The sequence below is a fragment of the Chanodichthys erythropterus genome, chromosome 2 (assembly GCF_024489055.1).
Source record: "Chanodichthys erythropterus isolate Z2021 chromosome 2, ASM2448905v1, whole genome shotgun sequence".
Lineage (NCBI taxonomy): Eukaryota > Metazoa > Chordata > Actinopteri > Cypriniformes > Xenocyprididae > Chanodichthys > Chanodichthys erythropterus.
The window spans coordinates 33,677,932-33,704,297 of record NC_090222.1 but is presented as its reverse complement, the minus strand read 5'-3'; the positions used below and the strand labels follow the sequence as shown (position 1 = coordinate 33,704,297).

The window sequence follows — 26,366 nt, the reverse complement described above, 5'->3', positions numbered from 1 at the left end:
AGGTTTTGATCCACTTCAAATATTGACTACTATATTTCTTTGCATTTAAAATATACAGACACATAAAAAAAAAAAAAATCCCAAATCCATTATTCTCTTATTAAGGGATAGGAATCATAAGGAATTTAAGGACTGCACAAGTTAATCAGTCTTAAAATAGCCATTTATTACAAAAATAATTTGCTTAAAACTACACAGAAATATTTTTTTTTAAATTAAAAAAAAAAATCAAGCTGTCTGCCATTTTAAAATGTTTAATAATTTGAGTACTTCTTTTAAGAAATATTTTTTCTTATTATTATTTGTATATTATTTCTTATTAAACAGACAATATAGTCACTGCATTTATCGGATGCTGGGCAACTTTTCATGCACTACACGTGTTTCTCTGTTGTTTTGTGCATTATTGTGTATTATACTGTGTTACAGTGTTAAAAAAACTATATATATATATATATATATATATATATATATATATATATATATATATATATATATATATATATATATATATATATATATATATATATATATATATATATATATATGCTTCCAAAGGTATTTTTCCCATTCATTTTCTCCATAGGGATTTTTAAAAATTCATCAATAAATGATAATTGTACATCTGTCCTGAAAAGTTTTGCACATAATATTTCTCTCTCTCTCTCTCTCTCTGGATAAAATGGATGGGATTTGTCCTTCTGTAAAATTTTGAGAATAATCTGAAAATACTCTTTCCTTTCACAGTTTTTAATAATGAGATACATTTTGAATTAATTTATTTGTTTGAAATAATTCTTGTTTATTTTTATGCTTCTGTGACATGTTGGATTTTATAGTCCTAACTTCAACTAAATGATGCTGTTAATATATTTTTCAGTCTTATAAAATCAGCAACAAAACCAAATGAAAACTGTATTACATCCAGCATAGAACTGTTGGACTAGACTCATACATCGGTTGCTTCCAAGTGCCAAAGACGACACAACTTAACCATGGACCTGTAGGAGTCTCTCAGCACTGCTTCCTGAGACTCCATCAGCCTGACACAACCCACCTCTCCCACACTAAACACCGACCTGTTTCCCCCAATCACGTTTCTCCAGGAATTACGGAGCGCCAGACAGGCACGAGTATCACCACAGGTCCCGTTCAGCAGACCAGCGGGCCGCAATGGAGCGTCCCATGTACAGTCGCTCTCGCTCCACAGAGCGGCCGCCCGACGGCCCCCACATGAGATCTTCGATGCCCTCCCTGCCGTCAGGACACTCCGCGCCACCCTCCCCTGCCTTATCGAGGTGACCCAGATCAAAGCAGCCGCTCACCCCGCAAAACAGCCCTGACTAATCCAACAAAACACCCTTCATGTGTTGACAAAGATCCCCGGCATCCCCAACCAGCCCTTTGATTTTTTTTTATGCCCCCTCTGCTGTTATATCTGCTCCATCTCATGATCCCTGTAGATGACCAGATACAGTTCATTTCTTTTTACTGATTTGTTTTATACCAAAACACACCATACTTTTAGTGAGTGAGTGGTGTGAAATCTCCATCGGTTGTTATCCCTATATTGTGATATTTAACTCATTTGTTTTTCCCTCATTTGGTTCTTTTGTCTTGAATACTAATATGTTTTGTTTGTTTTTGGTGATGGCGGAGAAAAGCGCACACTTCTCTTGCAGCATCACTGTGGAAGACTCACCTTCATGTGCCAAAGCATCAAGCATTTTGTCAAATGTAGTAGCATTTCTGATTCTTTGAGCGTTGTTAGCATATTTACAGAAGCCTCCGACCAGGAATAATGGATGAAATATATGATGAAAATTTTCAAAGTCAGTCTAGATTTTTTGTTTGTTTGTTTTACATTACTGTCGAAAAGTTTGGGTCGTTAAAGTATTTTTTTGTGTGAAAGAAATTTATATTTTTTGTTCAGCAAGGATGCATTCAATTTGATCAGACGTGACAGTAAAGACATCATAATGTTACAAAAAATATTTATATTTCAAATTAATGCTGTTCTTTTGAACTTTCCATTCATCAAAGAATCCTGGAAAATGATCGCATTACATAAAAAAATATCATTTTAAAAATATATTCAAACAGAAAATAGTTACTTTAAATTGTACTAATATTTCACAATATTACCGCAATATTAGCTGTATTATATGTCTTATATTTAAAAAATCACCATGAAAATAGCTATAGAAATTGACATTAAAAACAAAAACAAACAAACCACCTTTATTAGTACATATACCATACATTTATTATGTATTTTACCTTATATTAGTACTACCTTATTGATTATACTAATAATTTGGTTTGTTTATACAAAATGCTGATGGAAAACCATTTTATTTATTGTTATTTTAATCCTCAGCATCATTCAAATGGATTTGCATGATTTTACAGCACATGTATATGTGAAATACCATATATATGACTGACCGATCCACATGCTTTTTAACCCTTCATTTGCCTATTTTTTATAATGTGTAATTTTCAACTGGTTTTTCATTTGCTGATGCTTCATAGAGCAACTCTGAAATCTCTTTTTGCCTTTTTGTTTAGTGTCCTGTTATGATACTTTGTTTTGATCAGCATTTCCTTGCTAGCGCTGTCAGTGTTCAGGGTAATGCCTTGCATTATGGAAATAAGGTGCGTGCACAAAACAACAGTAATAATGGTGATTGTGTTTTGTGTACTAGGGCACATCCTCGTGGTGGATCGGTTCAGACCAGCCCCACTGGGACCCCTGTGAACAGCAGGAGAGGACGACAGCTACCACAACTGCCTCCGAAAGGGACTCTGGAAAGAAGTATGTTTGTTTTTCTGTGTCGCTCCTTTTTTTTCGCCATGTTTGCTCTTGCTCGTGTTTATTTGAGAGGTAGGATTGCAAAGTGACTGACTGTGGCAAATGTTGTGGTTTGCTATAGATACAGTCAGTCATGCACCAAATCCCAGTTATAGTAGTTACCTGTTCATTTCAATAGGCAAAATGAAGAAAAGTATAAAATAAATTAGACTGTTCTGACTGTTGAAATAGGAATTTGAAAAACATAATTCCTGAATTATATAATGGTCACACTTTACAATAAGGTTCCATTTGTTAACATTAGTTAACTCATAAAAAAAAAAAAAAAAATCTAAAACGTTTAAACATTTCCTAATGCATTATTAAAATCGAAAGTTTTATCTGTTAATATTATTTAATGGACCTGAGCTGACAGGAACTAACAATGAGCTGTTGTGTTTTTATTAACTAACATTAACAAAGATTAATAAATACTGTAACAAATTAATTAAAGGTTAGTTAAAGGTGCTGTAAGCAATTTCTGAGAATCGCTGTTGATATTTGAAATCATCAAAACAAACACGCCCCTACCCAAACTGACCACACCCCTATCTTGACAGCTCTGCCCCCAAATTCACAAACATGCTGTGCAACACAGGAGCCTCCCCCCTAATGAGTGTATACGTCCCTTACTTCTGATTGGCTACAAGTGTGTTTTAGCACTCGGCCCAATTCACTTTCAGCGGCGTTTCTCAGAAATTGCTTACACATCAACAAACATGGGACCTTGTTGTAAAGTGTTACCTATAAAAATATGCTAAAATATACTTTTTGTCAACATTCCAATACAATAGCATACAGATAACCACAAATCTAACAGACATGTGTCCACCAAAGCGGTAAAATGCAGCACTCATCACTGTCACTTTTTACCCATCCATCCAATCACAGTGGAGTAGGGGCAGGATCAATACCACACCGACCAACTGCCACATCCTGCTTGTACAACGTCAACAGACAACATTAATGCATACAACAATGGAACAAAATCAATTAAAACAAGAGCCAGAGTAAATACTTTACATTGTATCGACATTTTTATATTCAGAAACAAACTATCTGTGAAAACAGATACTAGTAACACTTCCGCGGATATTCTGTATCATAAGCGTCTCAACTAAAAAAACACTGTGCTGCCGGAGCGCTCTCAAATGCCCGCAGCAAGGAATTCTCAGAAGAGAAATTTCAAAATGCTTTGGTGGACATGCACAAAACTCTAATTTTGATTTCAAGATTGTAGGGAAAAATCACATTTCGCACCAAATGTATTGGTTACTGTTGTCCACGTAAGTTACTCTGATAACAGAGTTTGTTTTCCTCCACCGGTGGGCGGGGCCTTCTTGCTGATTGAATCTATCGAAATGGTGTGACAACAAAACCTTCCATTTCAGTAAATAATAAACCATATCAACTGCATTAAGTTCTATATGAAAGATTTGTAAAGCTGAAGTGTTTCCAGTGTGAATTGTCGTCTTTCAGGGAATGTTACACATTATCACAACATTGCACTGTTCCATTACCCCATTGGCTGAATATGACACAGTTTGTGTGCCAGTCACTTCCTGTGGTTATATTTGAGTGCGAGATACACACATGGTCATTTAAATGACATGCGTGGTTTAGCTGTGCATGTGCACTCTGATGTTTCCCTCTCTCATTCCTCTCTCAGAAGATGGAGATGAAGAACTTGAGCCCTGTCCAGGTGTGTATCACCGTTTGTGAAGGTTTAATCTGTCAGAAAGATCTTCTGATTGAATTAAACCTTTCTGCAATGGTCTTGAGCTGAAATTTCCTATATAAACGGGTCTAGAATCAACCTCAGCTTATAGAGCTTTTTGGAAGTCAGATTTCCTCTTCATTTGGGATGCATCAAATGCTCCGTCAGAGCTTTCTCTAAAATAGGTTATGAAGCCAGGTCCATTGCAAACTCTTCGTGTTTATGTGATAAACAATGGTAGTTTTTCCTTTTCTCCATTGTCTTACTGTAACTGTGATCGTGTAATGTTGTGATGATTAAGGATTTTCCAAATGTATTTTTGTTTTCCCAGTGACTTTTGTTTTGTTTTAAAAGCAGTCTCAGTATTTTTTTCAGCAAATCACTGGTTGAATTTACAGACGTTTTGTTCTGTTTTGCAAACAACGTTGCTCAAATGTTCTTGTAAAATATTATTCATGTGGAGTCATCATTTAAATAATTTTGTCTCAGATTATTTTGGAGAAATTCAAATAGACTGGCAGTCTTTGACAGTAAAAGTACAGAGCTATGAATGTGAAGACTTGAGACAGTTTGACACATGTAATCTCTTCTGAAACTCTAGAGGAGACGTGTGAGATTACTGGGGTTTTTTCTCAGGAAAAAATCTAAGAAGCATGAGAGAAATGTCAGTCTTCAGTTACTTATTTTAGTGAATTGTCTAGTGACTTACAGTACATTAACTGTTAAATGCTCACTCAGAAACTGTGAAGTTTGTGTTTCCTGCCGAACTCCAGGAGATGGGATGGTGGGTGATTAGGATGGATGGATGGATGGATGGGTGGATGGATGGATGAGTTGTTGGTTGGTTGGTTGGTTGGATGGATGGATGGATGGATGGATGGATGGATGGATGGGTGGGTGTGTGGATGGATGGATGGATGAATGGTTGGATGGATGGATGGATGGATGGATGGATGGATGGATGGATGGATGGATGGATGGATGGATGGAAAAATGGGTGGGTTGTTTGGATGGATGAATGAGTGGTTGTTTGGTTAGATAGATGGATGGGTGGGTGAAGGGATGGGTGGGTATGTGGATGGATGGGATGGTGGGTGATTGGGTTGTTTGGATGTGTGTATGGATGGATGGATGGATGGATGGTGGGTGGATGGATGGATGAGTGGTTTGTTGGATGGATGGATGGATGGTGGGTGGATGGAAGGATGAGTGGTTGCATGTTGGATGGATGGATGGTTGAGTGGGTGGGTGTGTGGATGGATGAGATGGTAGGTGGTTTGGATGGATGGATGGATGGATGGATGGATGGATGATGGGTGGGTGGATGGATGGATGGATGGATGGATGAGTTGTTGCATGGTGGATGGATGGATGGATGGATGGATGGATGGATGGATGGATGGATGGATGGATGGATGGATGGATGGATGGATGGATGGATGGATGGATAAATTGGTGGGTTGTTTGGATGGTTGGATGGATGGATGGGTGGGTTGTTTGGATGGATGGATGGATGGATGGATGGATGGATGGATGGATGGATGGATGGATGGATGGTTTGATGGATCGGTGGATGGATGGATGGATGAGTGGTTGGTTTGATAGATAGATAGATAGATAGATAGATAGATAGATAGATAGATAGATAGATAGATAGATAGATAGATAGATAGATAGATAGATAGATAGATAGATAGATAGATAGATAGATAGATATAGAATTAATTGATTAATTGATTAATTGATTTTTCTTTTGACTTCTGAGCTGGTTTAGGGTTAGTTCATACATAACTTTAAGTTTGTGTCAGGTTCAGGTTTGAAAATGAAAAATCGGTTGTACACACGAACAAGCACAGACTTGAGTTTCCAACCAATCGCACTTCCTCCACTCCCATCTGCCACATCCGTTGTATTTGTCACAAGATCTGGTCTGTTGGGAGTGTGTGTGTGTGTCTACCACCTTCTCAGCATCCATCCCTGCTTTCTCTCCATCTGATATTTACTCTACATCAGCTGTTTGAAATATATATATCATTCTTTTTTTCATATGACACCCAAAATGAGCGTACAGGAGGATTTATTACAAGTTTGTGCATTTTGTGGGAATTTTAGCACTGTTTTTACTCCGTTGCCCTTGTTGTTGTTTTAAAGCATATGAGATGAGGCCTAACGGCCCAGCCGTAAACGGGAGGAAAGGCAAGTCTCTCCTGGCGTGTGTTTGCAGTGTAGCTTTGCAATATTTTCCTCTATTTTCTTTTCTGAGGGGACATTTCAGGGGCTGAGGGGCTGGGCAATATATCAAATAATCATAATATATCTGCATTTGATTTTAAAGTCACTATGAAATTGACCATATTTTCTTTCTTAATATGCCACCCTGGTCTTACTCTTCATGTAAAAAGCTAGTTTATAGTTAGATTTACCAAGTTTGATATATTTCTGTTTTTCAATTAAAATGTTTTAGTAATATATATATATATATATTATTTTTAAGTACATTTTTACTGTATTTTACACACGTGCCACTTTATTTAGCTATATCGCCCAGTCCTTTAAAATGTCTTTTCTTTTCTTAAAACTATTGTCATTGAAGGATTGATGCGTCACGAATCTTGCATGGATGAGTCGGTTTCTCTCTCTGTTTCTAGGTCAATCTCTCCCTCTTCACATCTCTCATATATCTCTCTTGAGTGGGCTGTCACTGTTTTAATGTGTTTTGCTGTGAATAATGAGGAACATCTAGAGATGTCTTAAATTAAATTTGGATTGTGTTGCATTAAAATCGAATTGTGCCTGGATAAATGTTTTGCTCTGAGCCGTATACAGACAGATAAATATTCAGCCTTTTCTGTTTAAAGCCACTTTTAGATGTTAAAAACACGTTGTTTTGTTCTATACTATTTCTACAGAGTGGAATTATTGAGATGGTATATAATTTCATAATTTAAGATAAGTGTAAATCAGTCGGTTCCACAGACTGAATTGCTTAGTAGGATGCAGTAACAGAGTTTGACCAGCAGATAGAGCACAATCATGTGTAGAAAGGAGCTGTTCACTCCTTCAGTGCTGAAGTGTCTTAGAATTATTCCCAGAATTGTTCCGTCTGCCTCTCCAAATTTATTCACTGTTTTTGCATGCAGTGTTCCATTTTTTTAGAACACAAAGTGATGTGTGAACTATACAGTGGCCTCAAAAAGTATTCGAATATCTAAGCCAGTCTGAAGGTATTGCATTAGATACAAAATATCAAACCAAGTGGCATTTATTTAAAATAAAAAATAGCACACATTCCAAGTGAAATGAAAATAAGTTTGAATGAGAGAAGAATAACAAGACATATTTGTAGACATAAGCCGCAATGAATATTGTCTAAATGTCACATTCAGATTTTTAAAGCATTACTTAGGTGTTCAAATAGGTTTTGAGGCCACTGTATCAATCCCTCACTTTCTCTGACGCGCTACAGTCTTCTCGAGCTGTATGTTAACGCTGCCTGTGTCTCTGTGTCAATCACCTGCATGATAAGAGGTGACATGGGAGGACCAGCAGAGCTCAGTGGTCAGTGCTGGTCACTCATCTAACGGCCATCAGGAGGAGACACACATCGCTGCTCAGACAGGTTTGACCTCTGACCTCTCTGATCTTGACCCTGTGTGCTCTTTCCTCTGAATGATTTTGAGCTCTGACTTTAAAGGAATAGTTCACTCAAAAAAAAAAAAAATTCTGTCCTCATTTACTCACCTGTATGATTTTCTGTCTTCTGTTAGAGACAAACATTTTTTATATTTATTTTTTTCATACTGTGGAAGTCAATGAGGTTATTTTAGCTCTATTATCTTGTCTTTCAAATACCATCATAAAGGAAATTAATTCATTAGTTATTTTTAGTAAAAGAACATATACCTTTCAAATGTTTGTGATCGGTTTTGAAAGAAGTGTTTATGCTCATTAAGTCTGCATTTAAAGGTGCAGTAAGCCATTTCTGTGAAACGCTGCTGAAAGTGGATCGGACTGAGCACCACAACACACTTGTAGCCAATCAGCAGCAGGGGCCTGTGTCCACTCGTGATGGGGGAGGAGAGAGAGTAAGCAAGAAAGGGATTTGAAGGAAGCCTGTAGAAATAGAGATGGCTGAGAGACATTACAAAAGAGAAAAGATTTTGATCAGGCATGAGCTTTAGCACCCGCGTTAATATTAGAAAAGCTTTCCAGCACTGGAGAGACCTAAGCGGGAAGGCCTGAAATTAGATGCCGAGATTGCATTGTTACATGAGTAACATTGGTTTTGCTTTTTCACAGAAACAATATATGCTCATTTTTGCTATAGTACCAAGACAGTTTTAAGTGTCACAAGCATTATTTTGCTTCGTTTCAGCTATGATAAAGAAACATCCACTTTTGTGCATTTTGTGCATTTCTTGTTTGTGCAGTTTGTGCACGAGGGTTGTGTTTGTTTGGGAGGATTTTAAATAACAACAGTGTTTCTCAGAAATCGCTTACTGCACCTGCATCTAACAAAAATCATTTAAAACACTAATATTTTAAAGTGTAATTTAAAATTTTAAAATTTTTATTTGAAATAGTACAGATTTTACATTGTAACAAAAAAAAAAAAAACAGTTACTTTTGATCCATTTAATGTGTCCTTGCTGAATAAAAGTATTAATTTCTTTCAAATCTTAATAATCAGAAACTTACCATGCAAAAGTTTCTGATCAGTAAGATTGGAAAGAAATTAAATCATACTGATGATTTAAAATAACTCTGTTTCGAAGCCCTTGAATCACCACAGTCTGGTGATGCCTGCTAGACATGGTGTAAATACAATGAAAACTTGCATAAACCGTGCATAAAAACACATTTTACAAACCACATGATCATCTAATGCCATTAAATATGAAGTATTTGTATGTGTTATTTTATTAAACTGCAGGTATTGTTTTATGGAGAGCTTGGTTAATCAGGCCAATAAAACACTATAAACTAAAACTTTTTATTATACACATATGTCTTTAAAATGGCCACAAATTACAAACTAAAAAAAAAAAACGGTAACACTTTACAATAAGGTTCATTAGTTAACATGAACTAATAATGAACAATACTTACACAGCGTTTATTAATCTTTGTTAATGTTATTAAAATCTTGTTAACATTAGTTAATACACTGTGAACTAACTTGAACAAACAACGAACAACTGTGTTTTCATTAACTAATGTTAACAAAGATTAGTAAATACAGTAAAAAATGTATTGCTCATGGTTAGTTCATGATTGTTAATACATTGACAAATGTTTAACTAATGAACCTTGTTGTATAGTGTAACAACAACAACAAAAAACATATAGACATTGGTTTGTGGGTTCATCATCGCCCCTAGCAACGAACCATTCAAATTTTAAACTTTTTTAATTGGTTTTAATGTAACAAAGCCTTGTTTACTGAAATCACATGACTTCGCTCGAATAACTGGCTTGAAACAAATTATTCGCAAAAAAAGTTTCACGAAGCGTGTTTCAAACACGCCCATCACTAGTACACATGATCTCTTTATGTGGGTTTTAATTGAGCATTCACCCTATACAATCAGACCTCATTCAAAAAAGAAATGCTTCTCATTAGCTACATATGAGATGTTCATCTCCACTTAGTGCACAAAGCTGATGGAAATTATAGAGCTGCGTATGATGAATACAGTTTTAGACGAGTGTATGACTGTATTGAATGTTTTACTGAGCTAAACGCAGACGAGACGACAGTGAAACGAGTGTGACACCACAAGACATAATTTTTCTTGCTCTGAGGATCTGGATCCTGAATAGCTCTCTGATGAGACGGTTGTGTGTGTGTTTGTGTGTGTGTGTGTGTGTGTGTGTGTGTGTGTGTGTGGGTGGGGTTAATAGGGTCCGTATCGGGTCCGGCTAATGAATGTCCCATCAGTGCAGCCGTATGTGTGGAATAGGATCATCTTGTCGGTGATTAATGCATGAGAAATGTGCTTGGGTACACAAGATCATGCACGCAGGGTCGTTGTGTGATTAATGCGGCGGCGAATCAAAGCAAGGCTCGAGAACAATGAAGGACTGAGAAAAAACAAGCCGTATCAGCAGATTGTGTTCTCTGTGAAGAAGACGCAGATAAAGAATTTAAATATGGAGAGGAGGAGGAGGGTGTCCAATTAGTGCAAAACAGTGTCCTTAGATGCCAGCGTCATTATGTAAGACCTAAAAGATCTAAAAGAGGATGCTGGGAGATCAGTGAGAATTAGGGCTAAACTGAAGGATGAGCAGGACACCTTTCAGTGAGTGAATTAGAGATGGGTGAAGTGAAAAGTGATTGTCTGACTAGTCAGTTTGGGAGAGTTTTTTTTTAGCTTTAGTATTTTAAGTGACATTCTTTCATTTAGACTTTGCTTTGAAGAGTTTTGGCTTGCTAACAATAAATGGGTGTTCAAACCAAAGACTTTAGGCATACAAAGACGGTGCACTTATATTACTATGAATGGAAGAAAGTGCAACGTGCAATATAGCGGAATAAGCCCCACTTTCTAAATAAAAGAGCCAATTGCGTCACTGCAGCTGCCGTTAGAAGCTCTGTTTGCTATTGAAACTGTGTTCTGAGATGCTCGCTTATGACTCCACATGTACATTTTTGGCATGATTTGAGCGTTTAGAAACAAAATGTTTATTGATTTCAAATATAAATTTAAACATAAGATTGGTGACCAGCTTTGGAGAATTTGATGTTTCCACATTCAGAGATAAGGGCTGTACTTGCATGACTGAAATAGCTGTCCGAGAGGCGGCCGAGTGAAATGACTGGCCTTAAAGGGATAGTTCACCCAAAAAATAAAAATTCTGTCATCATTTACTCACCCTCAAGTTGTTCCAAACCTGTATTAATTTCTTTCTTCCGCTGAACACACAAGAAGATATTTAGAAGAATGTCAGTAACCAAACAGTTGATGGAACCCATTGACTTCCATAGTATTTTTTTTCCCATAATATGGAAGTCAATGGAGCCATATTCTTCAAAATATCTTCTTTTGTGTTCAGCAGAAGAAAGAAATGCATACAGGTTTGGAACAACTTAAGGGTGAATAAATGATGACATTTTTTTTTTTGTTTTTGGGTGAACTAACTTTGGTTCAAACTGACAGACTGTTGTTTAAGGTGAAATGAGTGACTTGCAGCTGCTGCTGATGTGATGTGGGTGTATCAAAATTTAATTTGATAAAACTCTTGGCCATTTAGAGATTTATGCATCATTCACGATGTGATGGATTATGCATGGCTGTGAATGATATACAATACAAATGCCTGCAGAATGTCCTTTTTTAGTGACAAGAAAACTATTTTTTGTCAAATTAGAGTGATAGCTTATTTTTATCTTTTTTTATTATCAGGTTGTCAAAAGCTATGGCCTGTTAATTCAAGAATGGTAGATGAACTGTCGACGATAAAATTGTATGTAGAGGGGCTTTTGGTTTTGTCTTTGTATACTTCCTTTCAAAAGTTTGTGGTCAGTAAGATTTGTAAATGATTTTGAAAGAAGTGTCTTATGCTCACTATTGCTGCATTATTTGATAAAACACATTAATATTGTGAAATATTCTTACAGTTTAAAATAACTGTTTTCTATGTGAATATATTTTAAAATGTAATTTATTCCTGTGATCAAAGCTGAATTTTCAGCATCATTACTCCAGTCTTCAGTGTCACACGATCCTTCAGAAATCATTCTAATATGCTGATTTGCTATTATTTAATGCGTCCTTGCTAAATAAAAGTATTTATTTCTTACTGACCTCAAACTTACTGACCCACAACTTCAGTAAATGAACACTATTGTTACTGTGCTCAGCATCCATAGGTCTCTAAAACACATCTGATTGGTGTCAGGACCTGATGCAAACGAAGTAGCAGGTTATTTCTCTTCAGGGTTTGTGGGGACTGCCCTCCTCTTCTCTCTTCTATTTTCCCTTCTTTCCACAGGTTTTTTTTTTTTTTTTTAGTCATTCCCGTCTGCATGTTCTATTAACATTCCTCTAGTGTTTCAGGGTTTGTTTTTAAGCAGGACTGGCTGCTCTTGGTGTTTTTCCTCTGAACTGTGATTTATTTTTCTTTTCTCTCTGTATCATGGAACTTGAAACATGTGTTTGAGGTTTTATCTGCTTGTTGTGTCTTGTATTTCCCCCCCTATTTTTTATGTTGTTGTTTGTGGTGTTGTTGTTGTTGTTGTTGTTGTGTTCCCTCCCATGTGTTTTTGCCCCTGGTTTCTCCTCCCGTCTTTCTGCACACCTCCTCTCACACCCCTCTCCTCTGTCTGTCTGTCCATTTTTGTGATGTGACCCCATCCCCCTAACCCCCTCTCCCAGAAGACACGGACTTCCCCGGTCAGACAAACTCAGGTCTGTCCTTTCTTCTGCTTTGCTTTTCTCGTCTTCCTCCATGCCGTGTCCCAGCTCCTCTCTGTTTGTCGCACTCCCGTTCATTCACCCTGCTGGAAGAACCACAACATACTGGCTTAAAGGATATAGATTGATTGATTGAGCCTCTAGAAAATCTTCAGGCCCATTCACACCAAGAGCGATGACTATAAAGATAACTATAACAATAACTATATTAGCATCAACAAAAGTTGAAGATATGGTTCTTTTTATTGTAAGCATGCACTGCAGTTCTGTCATCTGCCGCTTTAAATGCTCAAGCTCTTTGAAGTCTGGTGGATTCTGATTGGCTGTTAATGTTTTTATCATTCATCAGCTGAAAAAAAAATCATTCTGAAAAGTGATTCCAACGATATTGTTTTTCTGTGCCGTTATCGTTATAGTTGTGATGTGGACTCTGCTATTCTTTTATATTTAGAAAGATTTTTAGAACTATATCTTTATCGTTATAATTATGGTCCTTGGTGTGAACAGGGCTTTAGGCTACCTGTTTTGGACGAGCTTGAAACCATCAGAAGCTGTTTTTTATATGGATATTCCAGCAGGTCAGACTGAAATATGCTTTGCAATGTAATTAATAAGCAATAAATACCAAGGTTGATCTCACAAAGAAAATCTTTTTTTCACCCCAGTTTAAAAGAAAAAAAAAATATTTCAGCAATGAGATTTGGGGAATGTGTAACAGGGGACAAATGTGTCAATGTGTCAAATCTTAATGATCAAAGAAGAATTGGCTTTATTTTCTTTAAGCATATATATATATATATATATAATATATATATATATATAATAACAGGACTTAATTTGTTACAGTGTTGCATTTTTTCTTGGTTCGGTTCACTTTCACAAGGTAACATTTCAAAGCATACCAAAATGTGTTTATGCAAGCATAAATTAAGTCAAGTCAAATCACTTTTACTTATATAGTGTTTTATAAAATACAAATGGCTTCAGAACAGCTTTACTGTGATAACAGTAAACCATTTTGAGTAGAAAATGAACTCCAAATGTCACAAAATGGCACGTTACTAAACCTAACCACAAAAGCAATGATAAAACAGTGCAAATACAGCTGGAAAACAGTGAAAAATCAACTTCATTAATTATTCAAGGCCCAGTGCATGATGGGAACACCAGTATCAGAAAAGATGAGTAGTTTTACTTAATTTTATAATTATATTGATATTTTCACTTTAATTTCTACAAGGTTGAATTGAGTAATATAGAATTTACTTTTTTTTTTCTTGCCTGAACTAACTTTTTCATCTAGAAATTACATATGTTTTTTCTGTAGTATTTACTTCACCATAAAATCTTTTTTGTCAGTGTAAGCAAGCCAGAGGAGACAGTAGCAAGGAAGCCAGACTCCATCAGGTGACAGAATGTAGAAAAAAAAACCTTGGGAGAAATCATGTAATATATAATTTATAAAGCAGTTAAAGCGAAAATAGGGCATTATTGCAACGCATGGGAAAAGCAATTAAAAACATGTTAAGGTGAAGAGGCACTCTTTGGTTTTCAGCTGTGATAACTAATGTGCTCACTCACAGAATCAGACACTGCTGCTTTTATATGGCACATTTCCCATTTGTTTTCAATTGGGCCAAGCCTTGTTCAGGCGATCTCGGAGCGACTGTTTTGGTGTGGATCCGATCTCGATTGCTGTGTTCATATGTGGGTCAATGACGGGACCGGTCATTTCTCCAAAGGTCTTAATAATAATAAAAAAAAAGATATGGCATCCAAAGTAGGCCTATGTAAGATAGTACAACTAGTTCTCTTTTAATTAATCCAAAAGCTTTTAATTATATTTTGCCCATATAAAGGTATTTTAAAGATTCTGGCCATTTGGTTTAACCGTCCAAAGGCCAATACAGCCATTAAATTTGTGATTAAAATATCTTAAAATGTAACAAATGTATATATTTTTTATTCTGACATGATTTTATATCATCATATATGATATGAACATACTGCAAAATGGTATAACGCTGCATTCACACGGGGCGTCAGCGTCATCGCTTGACGGAGGGCGTGCCTGAAGCTTTTGTTGTTGCGACCGTTATAGTGATTACAGCCAATCACATTACTTTCCGGTGTTGCACGAACGCAGTTGGCTGCGACTGCTCTAGGGTATTTGCATAGGGCCATCTGATTGGATGATGCCTGTGTTGGCGCTTGAAAACGCGAGTGAAGCGACGTGACAGAACCCACAATTCAGTTTGGAAACGCATGTCGTCACCCATTCAAAGTAAACGAGAAGCGTTAACGCTGGCGCCCCGTGTGAATGCAGCGTTACAATTAAGTGTAGAAGTCATTGCTTTGTTATGAGAAAGAATGTCCGGAAAAAATAATTTCAGTGATGTCATTCTAAGTAACCAATATAAAGGGAGCATTCTGGATCAAGTCATGCTGTCAATATCATGTGACAGGATGTGACATCATTCAGACACCTACAAAGGACCACATGGTCATGAAGCAAAGTAAAGAACTCTCTCTTAACTATTTGAAAAATGCACGTTTTCACTCGCTCATACGCATGTCCCGAAACATCAGGTCATTCGGAACAACCGCTATAAAACATTGAAAATGTTGTAATATTTTAAAAACATGTACTAAATATAAAATGTTTGTTTGTCCTTTTGTTAGCTAGCTAGTCATAAACTTACTAGCTATCTAGATATCAGCCTGTTTGCACTGTTTGAAAATATCATTTGGTATAACTAAAAGTGTCATTAGGTAAAAACTAAATTTTGGTTAAACTGAATGACTTTTTTGGTGATAAATTTTGTCAATCTTGTAAAAAATGAAAAAAGCAGTGTTAATTGATTATATATATATATAAAAAAAAAACACATAATCTCATTGGTAACACTTAATAAAACTTCAAAATTAATAATATCTCCATTAGGTTTTTTTTTTTTTTTTTTACACTTTCAAAAACCTTATTCGTCAATGACCCATATGCCTAAACGAACTAAACTAAAGGAGAAAATGCGCCAGGCTCCAAACATCGCTCCAAACGATTGAACCTTTTTGGCATAAAGTGTTCTTTAAAATTGAGTTAAGAACTATAGGGTTCTATATACATACACACACATATATATATATATATATATATATATATATATATGAGCATTTGTGAGATTCAACCTTTATCAGTTTGGACTGCAAAACACATTAGAATCTACAGTGGTATAATGAGTGTAAAAACTGTAGAGGGGTAAATGCTGGGATTGTGCTTGAAAAGCAAACATCATCTCTTTCTGCTTTATTGGCCTTTTAAATCCATTACGCCTCTTCTCTGCCCTTTTTATAAGCATTTTATTCTCCTGGTTGTAGGTTGTTACTTTCTGCTGTGAAGCTCATACGCTTCTTTACCAGCTCCAGTCATAATCATATGTGATTATGATTATGTGTGTTTCCTTATTTTGAAAACATTTGGCATTCTTTGAGTGACAAAAAACTTTTTCCAGCAGCCTTGGTTCTGGAATCATTTTCCCATTCAAGTTCTCCATAGGGATTTCAAAAAATTAATTTTAAAAATATTAATTTCTTAAAAAAAAAAAAAAAAAAACAACTAATCTTTTGAATGGTAGTGTATTTCTGTTGACAAATGTAGGCTGTTTGAGAGTGTATGGTGACTGATTCTTTTGTCATTCACAATGCTTTATGGGAGCTTTTTGCAGAGATTTTCATTTCCACAGTAACATTTTTTTTTTTTTTTTTTTTTTTAATTGGTGGATCTCTCGTCATGGCTAATGTAATTATTCCTCATGAATTTGGCTATTCAAAACCATTTTTTTCATTGAAATTAAAATCACACTGCATTATTGTTAGAGCTAGTTGAAATATAGTTGCAAAGTTTCTTATAGTTAGTAGAATATGGATGATTGAAATAAAGTGTAACCAAAAATCTTTCTCTGTGGAGAAAAGGAATGGGATTTTGTACTGAACCCGACTGTTGTGTACAGTCCTTGGTTATGTCTCGAGCTAATGAAGCTGGCTTCATGACGGCATAAGTACAGATATATCACATCATGGCTATTTTCATAAGGTGTTAATGTGAGTTTAGGTTTTATTTGCATCCACTTTCATCTTCTTTTACTAGTGTGCTTGTTTCTTCCCCATCTCCATTCGAAAAACCGTAAAGCAGTACAGAAAATGAGGTGTGTTGTATGGTTTAGGCATTGCAGATTTCTAGATACAAAGATTGAAAACTTTTGACTGCGGTTTGACTTTCCCATGATGCAAAGCATTCTGAAAACACGTGGCTTTAAGCTTAAAAACGCACTGCATGTATGAACTTCACTATAGTGCTGTTATTAAATCCAATTAATCTAATGATTCTGAAAGCACTAATCAGTGGGTAATTTGCTGAACATGTTAATTACTTAACAGCACAATTGCTATTGGCAAGAGAAAATTGCTATTGACATTTACGGCACCTGCACTGACAAAGACAGATGTAGTATGCTTTACACGGCTCAATGGCACAAACAAATTCAGTCATTTGCTTGTGCAAACAGCCTAGTCAAAGTTGTAGCTTGTCATCTTGCAGCCGAAAGTAGTTTATATGACTTTGTGGCTCAAACAAGCCTCAAATTGTGCTTTTCAAGTGATTTTTGCCTTCCATACAACAAAACTAGTGGGAAAAAATCTAACGGTTTTGCATTAAAGGAGGGAGGAACCCATACCCATAATATCATAGAGAGATGGGCCAGTAAGCAACAGCACAGAACACCCTAGCAACTGCATAGAAAATTGCTATATAACCACCTAAACCACCCTAGCAACCACTTAAAACACACTAAAAACACAGAACACCTTAGCAAACACATGCAGTACCAAAGCCAAGGCAACCATCACAATCTGCGTTACTGAGAAATACTACATTTAATTTGATTGGACTTTGCACATACACTGTATTTTTATTGTATGATTTGATTTACTAATAAGGAATGATACTTTTCCATTCAGATGCTTTGAATTGTGCCTCAGGTTTGTGTGATTTTGTTGAGGAATTTAAGCAAATCCCAGCTAAGCTTCTCTCAGAAATATACTTATAAGTATGCCTAAAAAGACCAGAGTTAACCTCTTGATTGTTAAACTACGCCCCCCTGTAATTTGAAAAAAAAAAATGTTTTATTTGTATAGATTTTTTTTTTTTTTTTTTCTGCTATGGGCTGCATCATTTACAGTATGCCAATGTTTGTGTAAAGACATGTACCCAGCAGCTTATTATTAATGGTGACAGACATTTTGATAAATGCATTTTTTTTTTATTTTTTTTTTTTATGGACAATTTGGTATTAAACAGACTGGTGTCTCTTATGCTCAGATCGTGCAACAGTAGTGTTGTTGATGGGAAAGATTTCTTTATTAAAGGGATAGTTCACCCAAAAAATGAAAATTCTGTCATCATTTACTCACCCTCATGTTGTTCCAAACCTGCATGAGTTTCTTTCTTCTCTTGGACTAAAAATAAGATATTTTGAAGAATGTTGGTATCAAGACAGTTGATCTGCCCCATTGAATTACATAGTAGGAAAAAAATACTGTGGAGGTCAATGGATAGTGTCAACTGTCTGGTTACCAGTATTCTTCAAAATATCTTCTTTTGTGTTCAGCAGAAGAAAGAAACTCATACAGGTTTGGAACAATATAAGGGTGAGTAAATGATGACAGAATTTTTATTTTTGGGTGAACTATCCCTATCCCTTTAGACCATTCTACATTATATATCATTATATATCACATTATATACTACATTATATATCTAATGCTTCATTAGTGAACGGGTCAACAGATCTGTTCCCATCTTGCCTCAGCAACATCACAAGGCACTTTTTCAAGAACCTTCCAAACAGGCAAACTCATTGACGTCTGCTGTGATCCATAGGTGCTATGGATGTCGAGGAACGAACGCGGCAGATGAAACTGAAGATGAACAAGTATAAACAGGGAACAGGCTCGGACTCCAGGCTGGAACAAGACTATAACAAGGTAATACTAGTGGTCTACTGCTATTATCCTTAATGTGAAAAACAGTTCAAAACTTATGTTTAAATGATTACAGTTATGCTATAGTTAAAGGGATAGTTCACCTAATTTTCAAAAAGGAAAATGATCCCCTAATTTACTTACCCTCAATCCATTCTAGGTGTATAGAGCTATCTTCTTTTAGATGAACATGATCAGAGGTATGTTATAAAAATATCCTGGCTCTTCCAAGATTTATAATGAGTAGTGAATGGTAGTCCAAAAAATGTGCATCAATCCATCAAAAAATTAATCCACGCGATTCCATTACGTTAAAAAAAAAGGACTTCTGAAGCGAAGCGATGTTTTTTTTTTACGGAAAAATATCCACATTTAAAACTTTATAAACTAAAATAACTATCTTCCGGCAGACGGCCTACACAAGTTGACTTGCGCCAAAAGAGTAATCTCTGATGCGATGTATGACGTAGGATGTAGGAGTATCATAAGCTTAGTCGCCACTCGCAGTTCAAACAAATAGGGCTGGGCAACAAACTCAAACTCCTCTTCTCTTATTTTGCAATCCTCCGATAGTTCTCTTTAAAAATTCTCATTTTAAACTTCTAATTCATGACCGGTGTTTTGTTTCGCTTTATCCTCTGCACTTCCACGTTCGTCAATGTATCATCATCATGCGTCTCTTTTGGCGTAAGTCGATTTGCGTAGGCTTTCTGCCAAAAACAAGATATGTATATTAGTTTATAAAGTTATAAATATGGATATTTTTCTTACTAAAACCCATTGCTTTGCTTCAGAAGGCCTTTATTTAAACCCCTAGAGCAGCACTTCTCAAAGTCCGGACTCCGGTCCGGATCCGGACCCGGAGGGGATTTAATCCGGACCCGCCTCAATTTCGTATTTCAACAGCAGTAATTGTGTTAAGGGATAAAAGTCTGGATTTCCTACTTTGATAAACGCATGCCAGAATCATTTGTTTAGTGTTTTATGTCTCTTTGGAGATGGTCAGAAATTAAAGCGAAGGCGAGATATTTAAAGTTTTCCTCGATGATTCAGTTGCCATGACATCCAGTGAGTGTAATTGGGCGCGAGTCGCGCAACGCGACACTTCACTGCAGCAAGCGTTTGAATGGGTGTGGAGCAGTGGTTCTCAACCTGCGGCCCGTCACGAATGTAAATGCGGCTCGCGATATGCCGATCACAATTAAAAATTTTTTTTTTTAATTTTGTAAATTTAAGCCTGGTCAAAAATGGTCAAATTTGTTATTAGAGGAGAAAAACAAAATGAGGAACATACAATGAAGGAACACATGCAAACAAGAAGAGTCAGCATCGAAGGTAAGAAGAATGGAAGAATCAGTTGAGCGAGATGGACGGCCTTCCTGTTTGCTCTGTAGTAAACTAGGCTACTTGACAAGCAAAACCTACAATTTCAAAAGACTGAACTGTGAAATCGATGTGTTTGTTTGATGTATTTTAAATCAGTAAAAATAACCGCATCATCGCACCCGCGTCTGGAATGAGTCCAACTCTGCGCGCGCTCGCGGATCCGATGCTGCGCGAGGGATTGCGACATCACAGAATAATTGATGTCGTCAGAGATTGTAATTACAATGCGCTCAATGTTCTTTGTAAAAAGAGTTGAGTAACATTTGCCTATTAAGGCGTTTATGTGATTGTTTGGTGACTATTGCGATGCTGTTGAAGAAAGTCATAAAGTCATACAGAATTAAACAGCAACTTAAAGTGATTTATACAGTTTGTGTGTTCATTGAGCATTACTGATAATTATTGTAAAGCTAATGTCAGTAAGTTAGTTTTTATTTGTTATTTATTGTGTGCAACATCTAGGTATAATAATAGTATTATCTGCTAATACCATAACATTAAATCTGATTGGTTTGCACTGGTGACGTCATATGTAAATTATATGCGGACCGTGAGACTTTCATTTGGACCATTGTGCAGCCCACTGGGAAAAAAGTTTGAGAACCACTGCCCTAGAGTCTTATGGATTACTTTTATGATGGATGGATGCACTTTTTTGGACTTCAAAATCAGGAGCGCCATTCACTACCATTATAAAGATTGGAAGAGCCAGAATATTTTATAATATAATTCTGATTGTGTTTGTCTGAAAGAAGATAGTCATATACACCTAGGATGGCTTGAGTGTGAGTAAATAATGAGATAATTTTCATTTTTGGATGAACTATCCCTTTAACATAGATATATGCTGCTGTTGATCACTCATTTCAACTCTGTTAGATTAATTGGAGTGTTTTCTAGTTGTATTATTTGTATTTAGAATAAATGTATTTGTTCATTAGTATTTCTGTATGCTGGTCACCATATAAGGCTATATTGCCTTCCCTTTGTATCCTTTTAACCATGTGGTATAAAAAGCATTGTACAGGTCTATGAGCTCTGCAGGATTCTATTAAAAGCAGATAAAGAAGAGGTTTATTTACCCTGTCTGACAGGCTTGTGGGAAGGCGCCATTTAGGACATTATATTTATAATCATCATAGCAAGCCATGAGCACCTTATAAATAAATATGTTACATAAGGCCCTACAATTCCACTCCATGTCTGTCCAAGACAGAATACCCAGGAATACACTGGCATAAACGCAGTGCCATTTGTTCTTAACAATGCTTGCTGTCCTTTTTAGAGTACATTTTATCAAAACCAATAATTCAGTTTATATATATATATATATATATATATATATATATATATATATATATATATATATGTATATATATGTATATATATGTATATATGTATATATGTATATATATATATATATATATGTATATATGTATATATATATATATATATGTATATATGTATATATATATATATATATATATATGTATATATGTGTATATATATATATATATATATATGTATATATGTATATATATATATATATATATATATATATATATATATATATATATATATATATATATATATATATATATATATATATATATATATATATATATATATATATATATATATATATATATATAGTGTGTGTGTGTTTGACAGATGCTTTTATCCAAAGCAACTTGAATTTTAAAGGTACACTGTGTAACATTTGGCCCTCTTCATTTGGCTCTGCATAACCGTGCGGATGAATATGGCCCTTCATAATACATAATGATGTACAATGAGCTCTATAGAGCTACATCTGCTCAATAAAATACCTTACTCACTTGTTGAGTAATAAAAACGCTTCTTGTTTCACCTTTACAATTTAAGTCCCTCAGTTCTTGCTATTTTGAAAAGCCAAGCCAATGTTGATTCTGAAGCTCTGTCGCATTCTCTTTTTGACTCTCTGTTCGGCCTTTTTTTTGAGCACATTGCTCAACTAACCTATGCCACTTCCACACCATAGATGCGTCAAAGTAGTTGGAGCAACTTTTCTTTATTTACGAATATGACAAAACGAGCATGGGCGAGTGACATAAGTACATAGTTTCCTGTGAAGACCATAGTGAATCAGGATGAAAACACATTTTGGAAAAAAAAGAATGATGTATTGGCTCATTATTTAAAGGTGACTGATTATGCCCTTTTTTACAAGAAGTAATATAAGTCTCAGGTGTACCCAGAATGTGTCTGTGAAGTTTTAGCTCAAAATACCCCATGAATTTTTTTATTATACCATGTTTTAACTGCCCATTTTAGGGTGGGAGAAAAAATGCGCTGATTTGGTGTGTGTACCTTTAAATGCAAATGAGCTCGTGCTCCCCGGCCCCAAGCTCATGATTCCAATACACTGAGGCATAAATGATATAGGAGAAGCTCACAAACAAATATGACTCTCAAAATGGATCATTACAAACATGATGCAGCATATCAGATCACGTATGTATGTATGGCATATATTTTGTGGATGTTTGCCAACATTCGATTCTGAATGAGTTTCGTGGCTAAAGCTACACACTGTTGGAGAGACTCAATAAGAATGAAGATGCGTTTATGAATTATACAGACTGCAAGCTTTTTCGGGTTAAAAATGAAAATAACGACATGGCTCTGGTCTCCAAGAATACAGTAAGAAACAATGGTAACTTTAGCCACATTTAACAGTACATTAGGATCATGCTAACGAAACACATTCAGAAAGACAATTTGCTAACATAACAAAATATATATGAAATTGGATCATGAACAGTTATCGATCCATCTTTGAGATCAACTTCTGTGCAAATCTTGTGTTTTACTGACCCTCATGTGCAAAGCAGTCTGGTGTAAAATGACTTGCACATACTGGTATTCATACCACCATTTCTGCCCTACTCGCTATTTGCCATTGGTCACATAAACAGATAATCCGGTCCCAGCTTTATGGCACTGACTGAAAACTAAGTTTTGAAAATGCTGCTTTACCTTTAACCACTGTGACTAGTTTTGGTTATGTCTCAAGCATTTTCTATTTGTTGTCTGTAAGCATCTAACTGCTTGTGTTGTGTTTGTTGTGCAGCGTTCAGGCAGGGATCCTCAGCGGGGAGAAAACCTCTCGGCCAAGTCTTCGGACAGTGATGTCAGCGACGTGTCCGCTGTGTCGAGAACCAGCAGTGCATCTCGATTCAGCAGCATGAGCTACATCTCTGTCCAATCAGAACGGCCGCGGGGCAGCCGGAAGATCAGGTGAGACGGCCTCTTCTCAAGTCAGAATCACTGTGTGTGTGGTATAGTTCAGTTGAAGAACAGTCTACAGTGTGTGCTCCTTAAGTTTGTTCTTTGAGGCCATGTACAAACTGCAAAGTTTTGGGAGTGACAACTGCACTTATTTGCAGGAGTGAATTCCTTCATCTTATGGCTGTAAACAAGAAACATGGGTGCCAATAATTGAACCCTTTTGGTGTTAGCTGTTAGAGCAAACTAATGTTAGAGTCTGGAAACCAGTGTTATTTTAGTTTTTTTTTTATATACTGTTTTAGTGTTTATTAATACTTTGAATATTTTTATATTTTTCGTTTTCATTTTCATTTTAGTTTTAGTAATTTTGTGACGTGCTTTTAAAAACATCAAAAAATGCCTAATACTGAAGGAGTTAGTAGATAAAAATTACTTTGGTGCGTAAGCTCAAAAAAGTTCAGCAAGGAGAGCAGCTCGCACACATAATAGTAGAAGATTTCTTACAAAAAAAAAAATATTTACAGGCCAAAAGCAAAGACAAAATGTTGTAGATTCACATCGTCATCATCGTAACAGACAATAGCACACCTGATTCTATTTATATAAGAATGTTTTACCATATTATATCCAATAAATTAAACTCAAAACGTTGATTTAAGAATTCATATACCTCAGTAGCTTAAAAATTATGTGTGTACACTAACATACAGACTGCACAAAAAATATAAACAATTGTACAGAAAGTATTTTTTGCAAGAAATCTTCTACTGTGTGCAGAACTCCTCTCCTTGATGAACCTTGCTTTTGTCATTTTTATTAGTTTTTTTTTTGTTTGTTTGTTTTTTAAACAAACGTTAAAGGTTTATTTACTTTCAATTTATTTTTATTTCAGTTTTAGGTGCCAAGGCTAAAGTTTTTCCATCTAAAATTTGTATTTTATTTTATTTCAGCTTTATTTCTAAATTTAATTTAGAGTTAATAGTTAATTAATAGTTTTAGTTTTAGTTAACAATAACATCACTGCTGGAGACATTGTCATCTGGCAGTTGTTAGTAAAGCAATGTCAACAGAGGCACCAAGTTTATGCATGTTTAGTCTCAGCGTCAGACAGCTTGCCCACATACCACCCACAGTCTGTTCACACACCATCTGAATGCATATTGCACACATATCCAAAAACCAGCAGTTTCAATCTGATTGACTGACTTCAAGGAAATTTCTGATCAGTCCACCTGGAAGTCAAATGTACCAGGATTGTGCACCATTCAGAAGTGAATTGAGAATGCCTTGTATAGATTCCAGTCAAATTCCTGAATTTGAATTGAGAATGCATACAGAATGCAGAATTTGAATTTGAGAAAGATGAATTAAAATGAATTGAAATTCAAAGCAATACATATGTCAAGTTTAAAAAGCCTTAACATTTAATGGTTCATAAAATCATAATGTCTGTGAAATAGACAGTACTTACTTTTAGATATTCATTTTTACTCAACTGATTGCTGGTGGACATGGATGTGCAGTTATTTATTGTGGTGTCATTCGTTCAGCTTTAAAAACAAAACAAACTGTGGTTGGTTGGTCACTTTACTTGTCAATCAAACAGTCTAGTCTAAGTGGGCGGTTCTTGTCCAAAATTTGCTAATAGTCAAAATTCTGACTACAGGAATATTGAATACTATATGAATATTATAAATATTCATGGCTCAGTGATGAATTACTTTTTATGTTAATCATTTGTAAGTCACTTTGGATATAAGCATCTGCTAAATTAAAAAATGTAAATGTATTGCACATTAAACTGATGGGGGGAAGTAAAAAGAGAATTTGCAAATGTGTCTCATATCTAAATCTTTCAGACGTGCATTACATTTGGTTATAGAATGAGGTTATCACTCCTATAAATACCTGCTGTGCACAGAACAGGATTAAACACTCAGAAGAGGAGTGAGGATCTTCTTTAGCTGCAGCGTGTACATGGCCTTAGAGAAACAGCATCTCTGTAGGGCTCGTCATTATGTGGGTCCGAGTGCATTCAAGGTTTGGTTCAATTTAGGTGAGTTTGGCGCCAAACCACTGGCTCTGTGTCCACTGGCATGGAATAAATCCACTCAGAATTATCCAAAACCCCTCCTTTGGGGTGTTTCTGTAAAATGTACAGTTAGCAGGTTGTCTTTAGTGAGATATATGATTGGTTTAAACAAACTGTGAATAAAGTCATTAGGGCTGGGACAATAAATCAATGCATTGCGAATTGAAAAGATTCTGTATCGATTCTGAGATTTTGCGATTCTCTCTCGAATCGATTCTGAGCTTAGTTTTTAAAGGTGCCCTAGAACATTCTTACACAAGATGTAATATAAGTCTAAGGTGTCCCCTCTATGTGTCTGTGAAGTTTCTGCTCAAAATACGCCATAGATTTTTTAAATTCATTTTTTTAACTGCCTATTTTGAGGCATCATTAACTATGCACCGATTCAGGCTGCGGCCCCTTTAAATCTCACGCTTCCTTGATTCTGAATGAGTTTGATAGTGCTCCGTGGCTAAAGCTAATATTACACACTGTTGGAGAGATTTATAAAGAATGAAGTTGTGTTTATGAATTATACAGACTGCAAGTGTTTAATAATGAAAATAGCGACGGCTCTTGTCTCCGTGAATACAGTAATAAACAATGGTAACTTTA

General features: G+C 35.7%; 1 protein-coding gene across 2 annotated transcripts in view; it reads left to right on the top strand.

Moving 5' to 3' along the window:
• rims2a (regulating synaptic membrane exocytosis 2a) overlaps positions 1 to 26,366 on the top strand; it is a 236,105-nt gene that overhangs the window by 151,151 nt on the left and 58,588 nt on the right. Inside the window, exons 20-25 of one of the 2 annotated variants that reach the window (XM_067410751.1) lie at positions 1,107 to 1,298; positions 2,709 to 2,818; positions 4,524 to 4,556; positions 12,953 to 12,982; positions 18,924 to 19,027; positions 23,523 to 23,689. In XM_067410751.1, coding sequence (XP_067266852.1) covers positions 1,107 to 1,298; positions 2,709 to 2,818; positions 4,524 to 4,556; positions 12,953 to 12,982; positions 18,924 to 19,027; positions 23,523 to 23,689 — 636 coding nt within the window. The remainder of the gene's footprint in view (positions 1 to 1,106; positions 1,299 to 2,708; positions 2,819 to 4,523; positions 4,557 to 12,952; positions 12,983 to 18,923; positions 19,028 to 23,522; positions 23,690 to 26,366) is intronic. The other variant, XM_067410743.1, reaches the window with a different exon arrangement.